General features: G+C 35.0%; 1 protein-coding gene across 4 annotated transcripts in view; it reads left to right on the forward strand.

Annotated features, from left to right (window-relative positions):
* The window catches only part of NELL2 (neural EGFL like 2), a 300,528-nt gene that overhangs the window by 199,840 nt on the left and 84,679 nt on the right, over nt 1-16,009 (forward strand). For all 4 annotated transcript variants that reach the window (XM_006916875.1, XM_006916874.1, XM_015593155.1 and 1 more), the window contains 2 exons: nt 8,867-8,989; nt 11,702-11,797. In XM_006916875.1, coding sequence (XP_006916937.1) covers nt 8,867-8,989; nt 11,702-11,797 — 219 coding nt within the window. The remainder of the gene's footprint in view (nt 1-8,866; nt 8,990-11,701; nt 11,798-16,009) is intronic.

Raw genomic sequence — 16,009 nt, forward strand, 5'->3', positions numbered from 1 at the left:
ATACATTTTATGAGGAAACAAAATCTATAAATATCTTTAGGACAGGGATTCCGTCTTATTCGTCTTATAACAATCACAACTCTTACCTAAGCATAGTAGAACTTAACACATATTTGTGCCATCAATAAGCATAGTCATATCTTTTATATCATAGTTTTGCTGTGATAGAAACTCAGTTAACATCCTCTAAAAGAAATGAATTAATGAAACTAATTTTTAAAGTCCCCAGGTGAAGAGGTCGATTTCCTTTGCCCCATAGTCTCAACTCTTTAAAATCTGAGGAATCATTCTGTATTCTGTAAGTTATAAGATAAAAGATCAGAGTATGGTATCTACTCCAAGTATGGACATCTAAAATTGTCTTAAAATACATTCAAAGGACTGGGTTGAAATACTGTGAATTTTTTTTTTTTTTTTTTTTTAGATAATTGTAAATTTCAGAAGTTCCCTTTAGTATTGTATTTTGTCTTGGGATACTTTTTACTGGTATAGTTTGAATATTTTCTCCAATCTTACTATTTTTTGTAGGTATTAAAGCAGGCAGATTTTAAAATTGTCAATGAAAGAATGGGTCACATGAGGTTAGGTTGGGATGATTTTTTTCACCAGCAGAGGTTTTTACTAGCTTAATGATAGCTTTTACTTTCTTTCAAATAAATGTCAATAAATGGAAAGCATACCTCTTACCAAATTTTGGGGTAGCATTAACATGAAAACATAGGAGCAACAACCTTGAACTTTTGCCTTAGTGAAGTTAAGCATCATGATCTCTTAAGCAATGTATGGATACTACTCTAAATGTTAAATCTCAGGTATGTAGCATGGATTTTGGATGAATACAATGAACTCCAGATGTAAAACACTGTGAGAAATTGAAAATGTTGATTTTTGTGTAGATTGAAACCTGACCATTGTTCATTCGTTCATATTTACCAAGTACTAAAATGTGCCAGGTATTATGTCAAGAACTGAGGATTCAAAGATCTATAATAAAAATTCCCTGTCTCATGGAGTGTATCAGTAGTTAACAGCCCCTGTCAGTGTTATCAGGCTAGTCTAATACTAACTCATGAAACACTCACCTGCCCTACGATTATTCCGAGTGCTTTTCAGACATTACCTCATTTGATCCTTGCAGCTCTGTGAAGAATTTGCAGATCCACATTTCCTTATCTATAGCTCTGAACTCTGAAAAGTCCAGATAGCTGTGGAAATGGATTTTTTTTTTTTAAATTCATTTGACAGCAAACTTTGATCTGCTGGGATACTAGTTCTCATCTTTATCCAATTTGTTATAAATAGTCATGCTTTTACTACGGAAATATTTGTTTGGTTACTGAACACCATCCAAGATCCTGTTGGAGATTTTATTCCTGTACTATTATTAGGTCCATCTAATAGAGGAGGAAACTGTGATTTAAAGAGATTAAATAATTTTGCTAAATATCTGGCAATTAGTAAAAGGCAGAGTCAGGATTTGAACTGAGGCACCCTGGCTCCAAAGTCCTTTCTCTCAATTACTACATATTCTGATTTTCAAATGTTATGATACAATTAAGCATAAGGCTCTGTGGGTTCTGTTGGGCTCATCTAAATTAGACCGAGAGGGTTTTTTTTTAATTTTATTTTAGCTTTTTTATTTTTATTTTTTTCAATTACAATTGACATTCAAAATGATTCTCCCTGATAACTCTAGTACCCACTTGGCACCATACATACTTATTACAATATTATTGATTATATTCCTTATGCTGTATTTACATCCCTGTGACTATTTTGTAAATGCCAATTTGTACTTCTTATTCCCTTCACCTTTTTCATCCAGCCTTCCATCTCTCCTTCCATCTGATGGCAACCATCAGTTTCTTCTCTGTGTCTATGAGTTTGTTTCTGTTTGTTTCTCATTCATATTCTTCTGTAGAGTCCACATAGATGTGAAATCATATGGTATTTGTCTTTCTCTGTCTGGCTTATTTCACTTAGCATAATACCCTCTATATTCATCCATGTTGTTGCAAATGGTAAGATTTCATCCTTTTTTATGGCTGAGTTATAGTCCGTTGTATTTATATGTACCACATCTTTATTCAGTTGTCTATTGATGGGCACTTAGGTTGTTGTGTTGTCACCATGAGGCTATTGCAGTAATCCAAAGGAGATATTTAGTCCCCAATTTAGGCAGCTGCAGAGCAGTGGAGATGGGGATCAGGGTGTGAAAATGAGAATTCCCAAGGAAGTAGAATCCAAATGAATTGGTAGGTGGGAAGAACGGAAGAAAAATCTTTAATGATTCCCAGATTTCTGGTTTGGGAGGAAGAAAGACATAAGGATAAATTTAAATGCAGATTCATCTGTAAGTATAAAATCTGAGGATGTTCATTCCTGATTACCTGGATGGTTTTCTGTGTAGTTGTTGCTATGGTTATGTCGAGAGTGAGGGGATGAGGATGGGGCAGGCATTTGAAGAGAGAACAGCATAGCTGCCAAGGGGAATGGAAGAGAAAGCAGATATGGAATGGAGATATGCAGGATTTTCACTATAGAATAAGTTGAATATTTGGCATTAGAAAGTCTCTGAATGTTTTGCGTGTTAGATTGAGATACACTTTATAGCGATTGATTCACTCTTTAACAAATATTCATCGGAGACTAATTTTGTGCCAGTCATTGTGTTTGACCTTCGGGGCAATTGATGAATTAGACCCAAGGTTTACGATCAAGGTGGTTATCTAACAGATTTTGAGTGGGGAGTGTTTACTCAATTTATTGTCACCATCAATAGAGTAAATTCAATTTCCTAATATGATCTTTATTTTTATATTTTGACTTCTTAATTCTATTGTCTTCTTTGCCATAATAACTAAACCAAACCAAGCCAAACCAAAAATAAGAATTATAAAATTCCTAAAAGTAAGAAGCCTCTAACTTTTGTTCATCTCACTACCATCTTCCCAGTCATCCAGATTTGAAGCCTGAGTTATTTTAAATTGCCTCTTCCTCTTGGCTCAATTATTGATCACTGCGGGACCATCAGTTTTATGTCTAAATCTGCCCTTCTTTCTCCATCACTTTGTTCATTCTACTTCCGATTACACAAAAGCATAAGTACTGATACGTATAAAATGGATGACATGATTCCTGCCTTAAAGGCATTTGAAACTTACGATTTTGGTGTTAGCTTCCGAACTATTCTTCCTGCATCCTGTAGTACTTTCTTATGTTGCACATATACGTTACTCAGCACAGTGCTTGACAGGAATAAGCGTTGAGTTTCTATCTGCTTTCTTCATCTTTCCCTCCTCCTACTCCTCCTTTTGCTTCACCTCAGTGTTGCACAGATTCCTGTCTCAATTCTCATTAATAATCTAACTCTGACTCTAAAAGAGAAAAATAAAAGTAAGAAAGAAGGATAAAAAAGTAGAGAGAGGAATGCTTCCTAACTAACATGGGACATATACTTTGCCAAGGAAAGTTAGTCTTTCCTCATGTGCATATTGCTGTTAATTTCCCTTAAATTCCCTAAAAATCAACTCTAATTTTATCATGCCATGTATTATTGTACGGCCGGAAGTGGCTGTTTATTGCCCACCAGATAAAATCATGTGTTCTTGACCTTACCCACATTTTTCTTTACTATTCCTTTTCAGTTATCACCTTTGCCAGCTCAAGCACTTTGTGGCCCTACCATACCCTATACTTTTCTCTTTGTACCTGTGTTTTCTCTATGTGGAATGCTCTTTCCTGTCAAAACCCTTCTATCTTTCAAGACTCACTCACTTGACATATTTATTCCATAATATTTTCTCAGACCCCTGTCAATCCTCATCTTTTCCTCTTTAAGCCTCATAAGATTTGTCTTTTTAGGTTATAGGTAGTTTTTTTTTTTTAAACACTGAAGATAATTCTGGCTCTGTCACTTCCTAGCTGTATGTTGTTGGGCAAGATATGTATTTGCTGTAAGAAAGCTCTGGATTCCCATGTGTAAAAATAATACCTACCTGAAAAGATTTTTGTGAAGACTGAAAGGGATAATGCATATAAAACACTTATTACGGTGCTTTGGAGCATGTAGTAAGCACTTAAGAATTAGCTATTGCCATTATTATTACTATTATGATTTCCTCTTTTATAGCACTAAAAAACTTTGACAATATATCATAGTTATCTCTTTATATCACCAATCCTATAATAGTTCAAAGGTTCTTTGAGGTCACAAGTCCCAATTCATGTATCCTTTGCATCCTCCATAGCCCTAGAAACGCATAGCAGAAGCTTCATAAACGTGTTTTGAAAGAATAAATGTAAATCATCTGGCTGATAGTTACAAGAATTTAGTTGCCCTACAGTGTATTCAGACACAAGTTATTTCATGAAATGCAAACTAAAACAAAAGTTTTTGCCATAAAATTAGAATTTAGATTACCTTGGAAAATTACTAGAAGAGTTCGGAGGAAATTAGAATGTGCTTTGGTTGTTAAAATTCTTGATCAAATAAGGATTAGGAAAGGATGCTGAGCATATCAGCAAAAAGACTAGAAGAAAATAAACCAAGCATGTCAGAGGAAAGCACTCCGAACAAATCCCAAGTTGCCAAACATACTGAAGAATAACAAGAAGTCAGTATTGAATTCGTGTGGTCAGTGAACAGGAAACTTGAGTAGTGAACAAAAAATACTTAGGTGTTAAAATGAATTTTAGTGGGTTTCCTGCTAACATGGGCATAGAGTGGGTTTAAAGTATAATTTCTTATAGCTACTTTAATAGTGTTAAAAATAGATTTCTGTTAACGTGACATTGTAGTAAATAGATTTTTCTCTGTAATGTAAACTGAGTAAATATGATATAAAATAAGAAACTGAGTAAATAAGAAATAAAATGAATAGATTTGGCTAAGTATGATAGCAGACATTTTTTTTTCCTTGATGTAACCATTGAAAGTAATGGCATTTTAGAAACCAGAAAAATGTTCAAAAAGTATTTGATTTCAGAAAAGATTAGGAAGAGAGCAAACTCTGTGAGACATTTAGTTTTTTTTTCCACAGAACTAAAATGGAGAAAAGAGGACATTGTCTAGCTAATAAAGGCAAAAGTAATTTTCCCACTGAAGTAGATGAAGTAGATGAGAAGGTAACTAATATTGATTGAGTATCTATTATTTGCCGGGGTCTTTACATCATCATTGAAGTTTATTCTGCATAGTAGCTCACTAATATAGGTCCTAATTTCCTCATTTTAAACTTGGTAAGATTGGCTAACTTTTTCAGGACCACACAACTAGGATTAAATGACATCAAAAATGAAGCCAGTCTGGAAATCAAATATACTGTGTCACACTGCCTCCCTGCTATTGCTTGTTAAAATAGTGTATCATTTTTTCATTTTTTCTACTTTATCCTTCATATTTCCTTATGACCCCAGTATGGAACAGTTGATGGAGGGTGTTTTAAACCAGTTAATAAATTGTAACACTGTTCCCTAAAATGTCAGTAATCATTAAGACATAAATGTTTTGATTGCAGAGATTTATGTTGCTGGTGGCAGCGAGCACAATGTCTTCATATAGCAGACTGCTAAATATCTGAGGAGGGAAAGGAAGGAAGAATGTAGAAGAAGGAAGGAAGGAATTCCAGTTCTGCTATACAGAACCCCCCCCCCAAAAAAAAAACAATCTAGGAATTGCCGAGCTGTAATATAGAACATTCTTTATATTTCGTTCTCAGTAATCATTGTGAATAATTATCTTGTAGAATAATTATCTTGCAACTGTACTAAGGAGCTATGGACAAGTCCTAAGAGTTGTTTAGTTTGATAGGTTAGAGGTGGCATCTTTTATCTGAGGACTCACAGTTGCCATTCTTTTTAGAGTGAAACTAGAGGTCTCAGTATTGCAGACCGTGGGCTATCTTGTTCTGATAATCTTCATAGGCCAGTGCAGATAACTACCTATTTACTTTGGTAGGAGTACATGTGAGTGAAACTCATGGTTGAGTTTCTACAAAACCCATAGACAGCTTAAGGCAATATTTTTCGTCTAGAGAAATATAGGAGGAAAATGACTAAGCAGCTTTACATTTTTTAAAGATAAACCATCAAGCTAAATATATAGTTTGATGATGTTATTATAAGTTCCTCAGGTGTAACTTACACTTCTTCTATGAGCTTCCTTTCTCTATGACTTATTTAGTCTTAAGCCTGAGGTCGCTTGTTCTCAGGTTTCTGTTAATAGATAATAGTTAAGACCAGAGATAGGTTGTTGCTATGTTTAGAGCTGTATCCTGCCATGTTTGAAAAGAGAATTAACTCATCGTAAATTTATATTCCGAGAGACTTTTTGGCCAGGTTTAGGTTTTCAACACCTTTCCATTTGGTTTCAGTTCACAATAAAACAAATCGAGATTGACTTGAATGATAATGGCAGAGGAAGTAAGTCCTAGCTTTCTTCATTTGGTCATTCATTCTTTCAAGAAATCATTTATTTATTCAAGAATCCAACATTCATTCAAGAAGCATTCTTTGAATGCTGAAATTAGCACAAAGAAAAATACAAAATTCTTATCCCAAAACTCACAATCCCAGGCAGGGTCTGAGGTAGGAGACCAACAAGAACTAGACAATTATGATAACATACAATAACAGAGCCTGTATACAGTGCTAGCAGAACAGACAGCAGCCCCTAACTCTGTAGGAGAAGGAGAGTAAGTTATTTTCATGTAAGACATGACATTTTAGTGTAATCTTTCAAAATGGTAAGTTTTCCAGAAGAATCCATGAGGGCAGTCACTTCAGACACAGGGAACAAATATGTGTAAAGGCACAGATGTATTTAAAAACTTGAAAATTGTCTTTACCTTTGAATTGCCTAGGAACACACTCATTTCAGTGACCAGAAGAGTAAATAACAACAGAGAAAACCAGATATGAAGTTGTGTAATTAACGTTTATTGAACATTATCATACTCCATACTTAACTGAATCATGTTAGGCCCTATATCTACGCCGTGAATACCGTCTAATTAAGAAGACAACCAAAGCAGGGATGAAAACAGCATCAAATCTATCTTTAAAGGGCCTATGGCTGTCCATGTAGAGATTTATTGATTAACTGTAGCACTTCAGATTGCACTGGGAACAAAATTGGCAGCAGATGCGAACTTCAAAGTGTGTAATTATTTTGCTTCAAGCAGCTGAACTAAAGGTAGGTAGGTAGGTGGGCTGCCCATTCCATTCTCTCTGAAATTTTATGGTGGTCCAAGGGTAGCCCCAATTAGGAGACCCATGTGTAATCCAGCTGTTTTCTAAACTATCATCACTATGTGTGAATTTATAAAACTGCAAAATGTTCTGATACTTTATAGAACTTTATAAAATTTGGGAAAATTCAGCCAGGAATTTGAAGAATAAAGTATTCGTTCAGGCAATGCTAAAATCTTAGTGATTGAAATCTCTCTTTCCTCTAAAAAATTATTGGGAATAATCTATAAAATTATTTTAGGGCTATAGTTAAAATTATCATAACTTTGTGCTTATATAACAGAGGACTGTAATTGTGAAATGTTAATCTTTATATTTTAAAGATAAAACAGAACATCCTATTTTATTCGTTGAAATGGTGTTTTAGTCTAATCTCAACTATATATGCCAAAGGAAAATTTTTTCAAAGTTACAGGTATTTTATTATTACAATATATTGATTGTCTGGGATAATATATATATTGCCTGGAATACAGAGAGTTCTAAAATGAAAAAAAATATTTATTTTTGCTCTGATGATTTACATCATAGTGAATTAATTGCTTGATCAATGTAAGTATATTAAAATATATAATTTTAAAATTTTGTTTTAAACTAACTTTTATGTAAGAGACTTAATAATAAATATTACCACTAGGAATTTTGGATGACTTGAACTAATTTATATGCATTTCCTCACTTATATTTCATTTCTACTCATCTTGATTTTGGTGTTATAACTTTTCTTTCTCATATTCACTATATTTATTCCTTACATTTATAATTTTGCTGAACACTGAACTAGAATTCTGAAGTTATAATATTTCTGTGAAATTTGGCAGGCTACTTAAGCACTCTGAACCACTATTGACTGACTCATCTTTAAAATGACAATAATGCTATCAGTTCTACCTCCCTTTCAGGGATCCTGGGAGGATCAAATGGTTCAGTGCTTACAAAGTGTCAAGTTACACACAGTGAAGGGGCTTCATATTGATTGTATATTTTAAAGGTTATATTTGCATATGTTATAAAGACAAGTTTATCTATTTAATAGGAGAATGATACTTACTTTGCAGAAGGAGGGAACTTACTGAGGAGGTCAAATATTCCTCTAGCAGTTTGTATATGTATCTTTCTGCCTGCAAGTATGGATATGGGTTTTAACTACACTTAACTCCCAAAGCTTCAATTCCATTACCCTGTAGATTAGGATCCACAGAGCAATACGGTTTTACATTCTTTCCTGTCATCCTTCTCATGCTAGAGAAAAGACTTTGGCAGATTTATTTCATGAGAATAACTCTCCAGATATTAACCACAGAGATGATACAGAGCTGGCTCAGGGATCGACTTCTGAGAATTAATCTCCATCTTTGCCTCTCTCTCAGTCCTTCTTACTATTGGTGGGCTTTTGCCAAATCCTTTTGCATTCAAAATTTGTGAATATGTAAACTATGTATATACTTCAAGAAGAATATCCAATACTTCAAAATATGAGTTCTTAAATATATAATTTGCATGTGTCTATATTTGAAAAAAAAATACCATATAGTAATCCAGATGTAGGTGCAGTTTAAAATAAATTGTCTTAAAAATCTGTCTTTGAGTAATAACATTGTATTCTTCATTTCAGAACATGATGAATGCATCACAAATCAGCACAACTGTGATGAAAATGCTTTATGTTTCAATACTGTTGGAGGACACAACTGTGTTTGCAAACCAGGCTATACGGGGAATGGAACCACTTGCAAAGGTAAAAGGGTTAATGCCAACACCTCTTCCATTAGAGATAATATAATCCATCTCAACCTCCCTCCACCGCTTCTCATCCCTGTTATCTACTTCCTGGCACATTCCATAGCCATTGAGAGCTATACGGTGTGGTCCATGGTTTTCCTCCTGGTTATATCAGTGTTTAAGTAACCAAACTGTTCAATAATTTTGACTTAATTAATTAATGTTCCTTGACCTCAGCCACAGTGGTTTTCATCTCTGTTCCTCTCTAGCAGATCCCATCCTCATCATTTTTGTATAGAACTGCCTCACCTATGAAATCTTAAACTTGAACATTTTATCGTTTAACTGCAGGTCCCCTTATGCTATTCTTTCTATAACTCTTGAGCTTTTGTTTCTCTGACCCTTCCTTTTCATTCAATTTACCAGACTCCTCCCAGGTTCAGATATATATATTTAGTCCAAACATGACAGTTTTTAAAGTTTATGGCAGTACCATTGGCCCATTTGTTCTACTACCATAATCCACAGTGACATATCTCTATTTCAAGTCAATCTGACAGTTTTTCTTCTCTGCCATCTCTCTTGAGCTATTGAGTACTAATTAATTGGGAATAGATTTCTTAGATCTCTATGTTTTATAGTTTCCTATTTTAGCTAGTTTATCAATTATTTTAAATGTCCTGTTGAGCTCAGATTTTTATTTACATCATTGGATGTCCCATCTGTAGTTTACCATCATCCATTAATTCACTTTTCACCAATGTCCTCTTTTCTTTCATCAGATGATATTACCCCAACTTCCATATTCCTTATTGTATCATATAAATTTATTTCTGATTTGTCTAATTTAGATTTTTTGAGTTTCAAAACTGCTCATTCCTCAAATACACTGTGTCCATCATCCTGGAGTTTACTAAAATCAATTGGCTATGATACTGTGGGAGGTAGGAAATAACAAGGGATGATTGTTGATGCAGTACCTAGGTCTTAATATGGGTCTTAAGACCTAGTCTGCAGTGACACATTCAGTGCAAGTACAGAGCACCTAGAGGATTGCTCTGGTTTGTAAAAGTCTATGGAAATCTTTAATTTAGAGAATTCTGAAGTAAACCTACTCATTTTGGGATCTAAATCCCCCAAAGATTCCCTTAGAGAAATTAGACAAATCCTGAGAAAAGCCAGACTTTTAAAGTCCATAGCATAGTATGATATAACTGAACCCTTAGGACTTCCCCAAAGTGTACCGATTTTCTGAGAGTTTGTTTGGCTTTAAGATTTCATCTGGGAGCCCAACAGCTTCTCTCTCTTATTTCTACTTGACTCTGACTCCTAATTAATGTGAAGAATAAAGTTTATAACATAAAGAACTATCGAAGTTATGAACAGATGTAGATAGATAATTATTATCTTTGAGGGAACAAGTATGCTCAAGGATCTATAAACTTTTTCTGGGAATTAGAACTACAGGTTGCATAAAGTCTCTTCAATTCCTGTGTATATCTCTGTTAGGAATGTCAAAAGCTGAGAAATAAGTAGTTTAAATGTAGGATCTGAATTGTTGAGTCCTGTGCTCCAAGAACAGGCTGCAACCTTGTAAATTACTCCAAGGAAGATATACATGTGGTCTGATAGGTGTACTTTTTATTATTTATGAAGTTTACATTCCCAGTCTCTTTGTAAATCCCTGAAGACTAGATATTCTTTTTGCCTAGGATGAAGACATATTAGTGTCTAGAACCAAATAAGCTGGATGGCCTCTCTGGGCCCATTCCTTTAACTCAACACCAGAATCTCAGATTTCCACATTTTACCATTCTGAAAAAAAAAAGTACATCCAACTAATTAAAGGAAGCACATGCCAGAAAACTAGAGAAAAAGCTTTTTCCCAAATGATTGTAACAAGCTAGTCTAGTTCATCCATGACAGACCTTGCCAGGCTGAGGGAACAGCAGCTGAGCCTCACAGAGCCAAAGAACAAGCAGAAGTGAAAACAGAAGCTTCTAAGAGTGCTCAGTCTTACCCACTTTGTTACTCTCACCTACTCTGAAGGCAGCACATCTCAAAAAATCACCTTTGCAGTGGCTCAGACCTTGACTCCTTTTCTTATTCACTTGCAAACCCATTCTAAGACAGACTATACAGTTTCTTTGCCTGTGATCCTAGATCCTGACCTATTCTTAGTAGGGGAATATAAGACGCTTTCTAAATACCTCTAATTAAATTATTTTACTATTGGCTGTTTCATCACCAGGACTGATTTAAAACTTTTTCTGAAAGATAGGACATTTCTCTAATATTTTGACTAGAGCCTCATAGGATTCAGTCATTTCCCATTTCCTTATCTTATTCTCTAGATAGTGATTTTCTCCCTAAGAAAACTATCTAAGATACCAACCATTTTTTATGTTTAATTTCAAGCTAGATTGTTACAGTGAAAATCCTCATTCTAATGCCCTTCCTGTTTTGTAAGTTTACCATTTTTTTTAACAGAAAGTTCAGTATTTTATTTTATTGATGAAATATTTTTTCAGCATTAGAAAGAGCACTGTTTAACATAAATCGTATATAAGTTTTTTACCTACATGGAAAATATTGTATGAATATGAAATTATAATGGCATTTATGATTTGATGTCCACATCTCCAAGAGAATAAAGAAAAACTGGGTTTAGAGTATCTTGAACCACTTACTTCTAAGGTGCTAAAATTGTGTATCTGAATTATTTTAGCATTTTGCAGAGATGGCTGTAGGAATGGAGGAGCTTGTATTGCCGCTAACGTGTGTGCCTGCCCACAAGGCTTCACTGGACCCAGCTGTGAAACAGGTAAGGATATCATTTCATCTTCTAGAAAATGAAATTTTATACCAACGCATAAAGTAATCCATGAGGAAAATAATGTTTCAAGTTTCAAGTGGGCTCTCAAAGCATGTGGCTGTTAATAAGGAAGTGCTAGGAGGGAGTAGGGGGGTTTAGTGATGCATATTCACTGGGTATTTTCCCAAAGTCACTCTAAAGAGGTTTTGTAGCTACTTCAACTAGAAACCTATTGAACGTTTTCAGAAAAATGTGAGATTGCCGATGATTTTGTGCTTCATAATTTATTTTACTCACTTGGAGCTCATTTTTCCTGGAATCTATATGACTATATTAAAGCACAGACTTTAAGCGTATGGCCAACTCACTACCTCCTGCAGCTACATTTGAGAATTTTTAATAATTCCTCATTCAAGCCTAATCTAAACTTACTCTTTCTAATGGCTACTAACACTAGAAACTTTTAAAAATACTTAAAAACTTTTTAAAATATTAAAATATATAATCTGTTTATAGCTTATGACCCAAAATAAGATGTTCCTTTAGTTCAAATAGACCTTGAGGATAAAAAAAAAAAAGTGTTTTGAGTATTAGGTCCTAATTAAAATCATGTCGGTAGTAGTTTGGTTGCTTTGGGTCAAGTGGGTTCTAAAAGCAGATGACCTCTGAAAGTCTGGTTATAATTCCTAAGAGAAAGCTGCTGATTGTGATTGGTGGTCGCCATCTCATAGTCCTTTCCATAAATCTCAGTGCAATAGATGCAGTGCATGTCCTGACCTGATCCCACTTGCAAAGTCATCTTGTTTAATAAAAACACCAACTGATCAGAATGTGAGACAGAAAGGTTTGCTCCTTTTAAGAAGTGAAAATTTTACGGAAGAGGTACTGCCGCTGTTCACAGAAGAATGGTCACAAAAGAGTTTGCATCACTAGATCATTTATTTTTACAAGTACCTCTAAATGGTGTTTTTCAAACTTCAGTGACTGGTTACAAAGGTCTCTGATAGAAAACGCACAGTGGCTATCTTTGATATGTGGGACTCTTTCTTAAGGGGATCATTTCTTAAATCAGGAGTCCTCAAGCTCATGTAGGTGTGAATCACCTATTGAATTTAACTTGTTAAAAATACAGATTACTGGTAATTAGCTATCATTGGATTTACTAAATCAAAATCAGGTTCTTTCAGGTGCAGTGGTTTTACAAAGTTTCTATCCTGTGATCTCCACCAGCACACCCACACACATTATGGTACACTGTGGTCCTATGTATCAACACCTTTGGCAACTGTGTTTCATAAATATGGTATTATGTACTGCCTGTGATGCAGAGTCAATACTGAAAGTCTGGCTTTTTAAGAGCATTTGAGTGGTGTGGAATTTTGAAATAAAGGCTGTCCCAGAAAATCAGGATGAATAGTAACCAGGCCCAATCCTGCATATTATTCTTCCACTGGAAAAAAAAAAATAAAGTATAAATATATGTATGTGTATGTGTGATGAGATTGTGAAAATCTGGAATGATGTAAAATTAATCTGAGCAATGTAAAATTTAATACCAGAGTTAAAAATAACCCAACAGAATATTTAGCTTTTTCTATTTAATTATTTTTAAACTTTCAGTCTATAAAAAAATGATCCCTAAGTAGCCGTCTGTAATAGCCAAGGGCTTTGAGATGGACAGGTATGGGTTCAAAATCTAGTTCTACCCCTTTACTTGTTATTTGGCCTTGGACAAGTTACATTAACTTATCGGTGTCTGCTACTCTCTATACATCAAGTTATTCTCTACAAGTATCCTCCAAGATAGGTATTATCTCCATTTACAAATAAGAATATTAGGTTCAGAGTGATCAAATTTTTCTATGGTCACAGAGTTAGCAGATGAATACAAAAGGTCTTTTTACTCCTAAGCCCAACCTTTTTTATCTATATCAGTTTTTATTTTTAAAGTTTCTACTGAAGTCATTCCAATGACAGAAGAGAGAGAATACCTTCATCCAGTATGGTTCTAGAATGGCCTACCACAAGAATAAATAAAATTTCTTTAAAACATTATGCTTTATCCTGAAATTTTATTTATTTCTATTTCATAATATATGAAAATATTTAACTTACATACCATTCCATAAAGTTGGTGTTCTAAGGCAATGGGTCATAGTTTATCTCTGCCTTCCAGGATCTCTTGGCCCAAGACCATATTTTATTATTTGAAAAGCAAACATTCTTGCCTTCTGTCTGAGAAAAAGTAATACTACTGCTTGCCTCAAAGTATCTGTCCAAGTTATTGTTCCAGGTTAGATCCTAACTCTTCACCTCCCAACACCATCACTTTTGTTGATGCAATTATAAGTAGAAGGTGTACCCTTTTACAAAATGACTAGATGAAAAGAGACACATGTGAAATAATTTATCCACCCATTCATTCAAAAATGTTTATTTAGGATCTGTTATATGCTGAGCACTGATCTAGAAATAGGATATAACAGTGAACACAACGTAGGACCTGTATACATGGAAATTATGGTCTAATGGTGTAGAGGGACTATAAACAGAAAAAAAATAAATAAAACAATAGGCGTTATAAAGGAAACTAAAGTAGAGAGTGTAACACTATTTCATTCACCTATGGACTTTATTATACATGATAGGTATTATTATTGATATTTATTATAAAGGTAACTAACATCAGCTTCACTATCAAGTTCCAAAATTTCAGTGGTTAATACAAAAACTCTATTATTGCTCACTCACATTCAGTTCAATTTGTGAAATGTGGACATGGAGAGAGTTGAGAGGGATTGGGATTGGGATTGTTCAAGCCAAGGACCCTGGCTATCACCATTTTATGAAGAAGCTATGGCAACACATGGCCTCCAAAAGCCACCAGAGAAGAGGACCACAAAGGAAGCATGGAGAATACACACCTACCATTACTGCCTCAGGTCAGAAGTGATGTGTTCCTTCTCTCACACTGCTGGTGAGAACTAATCACATGGACCCAAGAGGTTTAGAAAATATTAAGCTGAGTTTCTAGGAAAGTGAAATTGGTTTGGAGAGCATTAAGCCAGTCTTCTGCTGTATCTGCTATCCGACATTACTGGTACTATTAACTCTAAGCAACCAAACTGTTTTCTATGTTTCTGTCATCTACTCAGAGCAAGGAATTCTGAGTTACTTTCTTTTCCAATCAATGCCTTCTTTCTGCCTCCTGCAGGGATCCTTAACTTGGAATTCTACGAACCCTTCAGTCTATGTATGGACTTCAGGGCTCAGGCATTCCCCGAATATCTGTGCATGTGTACATTTTCCTGCAGAGAGAACTAACAGCACTTAAAGATTTCATATGGATTTCATAATTTCCAAGTAGTTAAGAACCACTAAGGAGAGAATCTACCATGATTCATAAAGAGAACTGACTGCTGTTTCATTCTGTGGAAGACGATCCAAACTCAAATAGCCAATGCCATTCAGTGTGTTCCTTTGGGAACCTAAAATCCAAAGACCCCAAACTGAACTCACCATCTCTTCCATGACATGACTTATCTCCGCTTCCTCTTTTATTACTGAAACTTGGTTCTTCAAGTTTCAGTAATGTTTATTTCAGTGAGTGGCAGCCTTATCTAGTAAGTTTTCTTGGCCAGTAATCAAGGAAACATCCCCCTCTTTACATCCAGGCAAGTATTTTGCTTCTCTTTACTAAGGTCCATTTCCTTCCATTCTGGCTGGTACTCCAGTAGTTCAGGGCTCTCAGATGGATCTTTCTTTAGTCTACTCTCCACAGAATTTCAGAGCACAAATCTTATCATGTCACCCATACTTACAACAACTTTATCATCCCCCATTGCCCTCAAGATGAAGGTCACATAACTTAACATGACATTTAAGGCCCTTTAAGATTTGGCCCTTGCTTATCTACCCAGCTTTCATCCTTTTGATCTTCCATCTCCTCAACTCTCTTGCACCCTTCCAGGCATTGAGTTTCATGGGGTTAAAGGGTATATCTTGTTCACTTTGGAATCTTCAAAACATAGCATAAGGCCTGCACCTTATTAGGTGGTCCACAATTGTTTGGTGAATACCAAAGGTGCGATCAATTAAATGAGGAAGGAAAAGATGTGGTTGCATCCATATTTGCTGGACTTTTTGAATATTAGTTTAAAGAGGCCCTCTGGGTCATCTGGTCCCGTCTGTATTCTCACCGCAGATAAGGTAATTAAAGTA

The sequence above is a fragment of the Pteropus alecto genome, unplaced genomic scaffold (genome assembly GCF_000325575.1).
Source record: "Pteropus alecto unplaced genomic scaffold, ASM32557v1 scaffold196, whole genome shotgun sequence".
Classification (NCBI taxonomy): domain Eukaryota; kingdom Metazoa; phylum Chordata; class Mammalia; order Chiroptera; family Pteropodidae; genus Pteropus; species Pteropus alecto.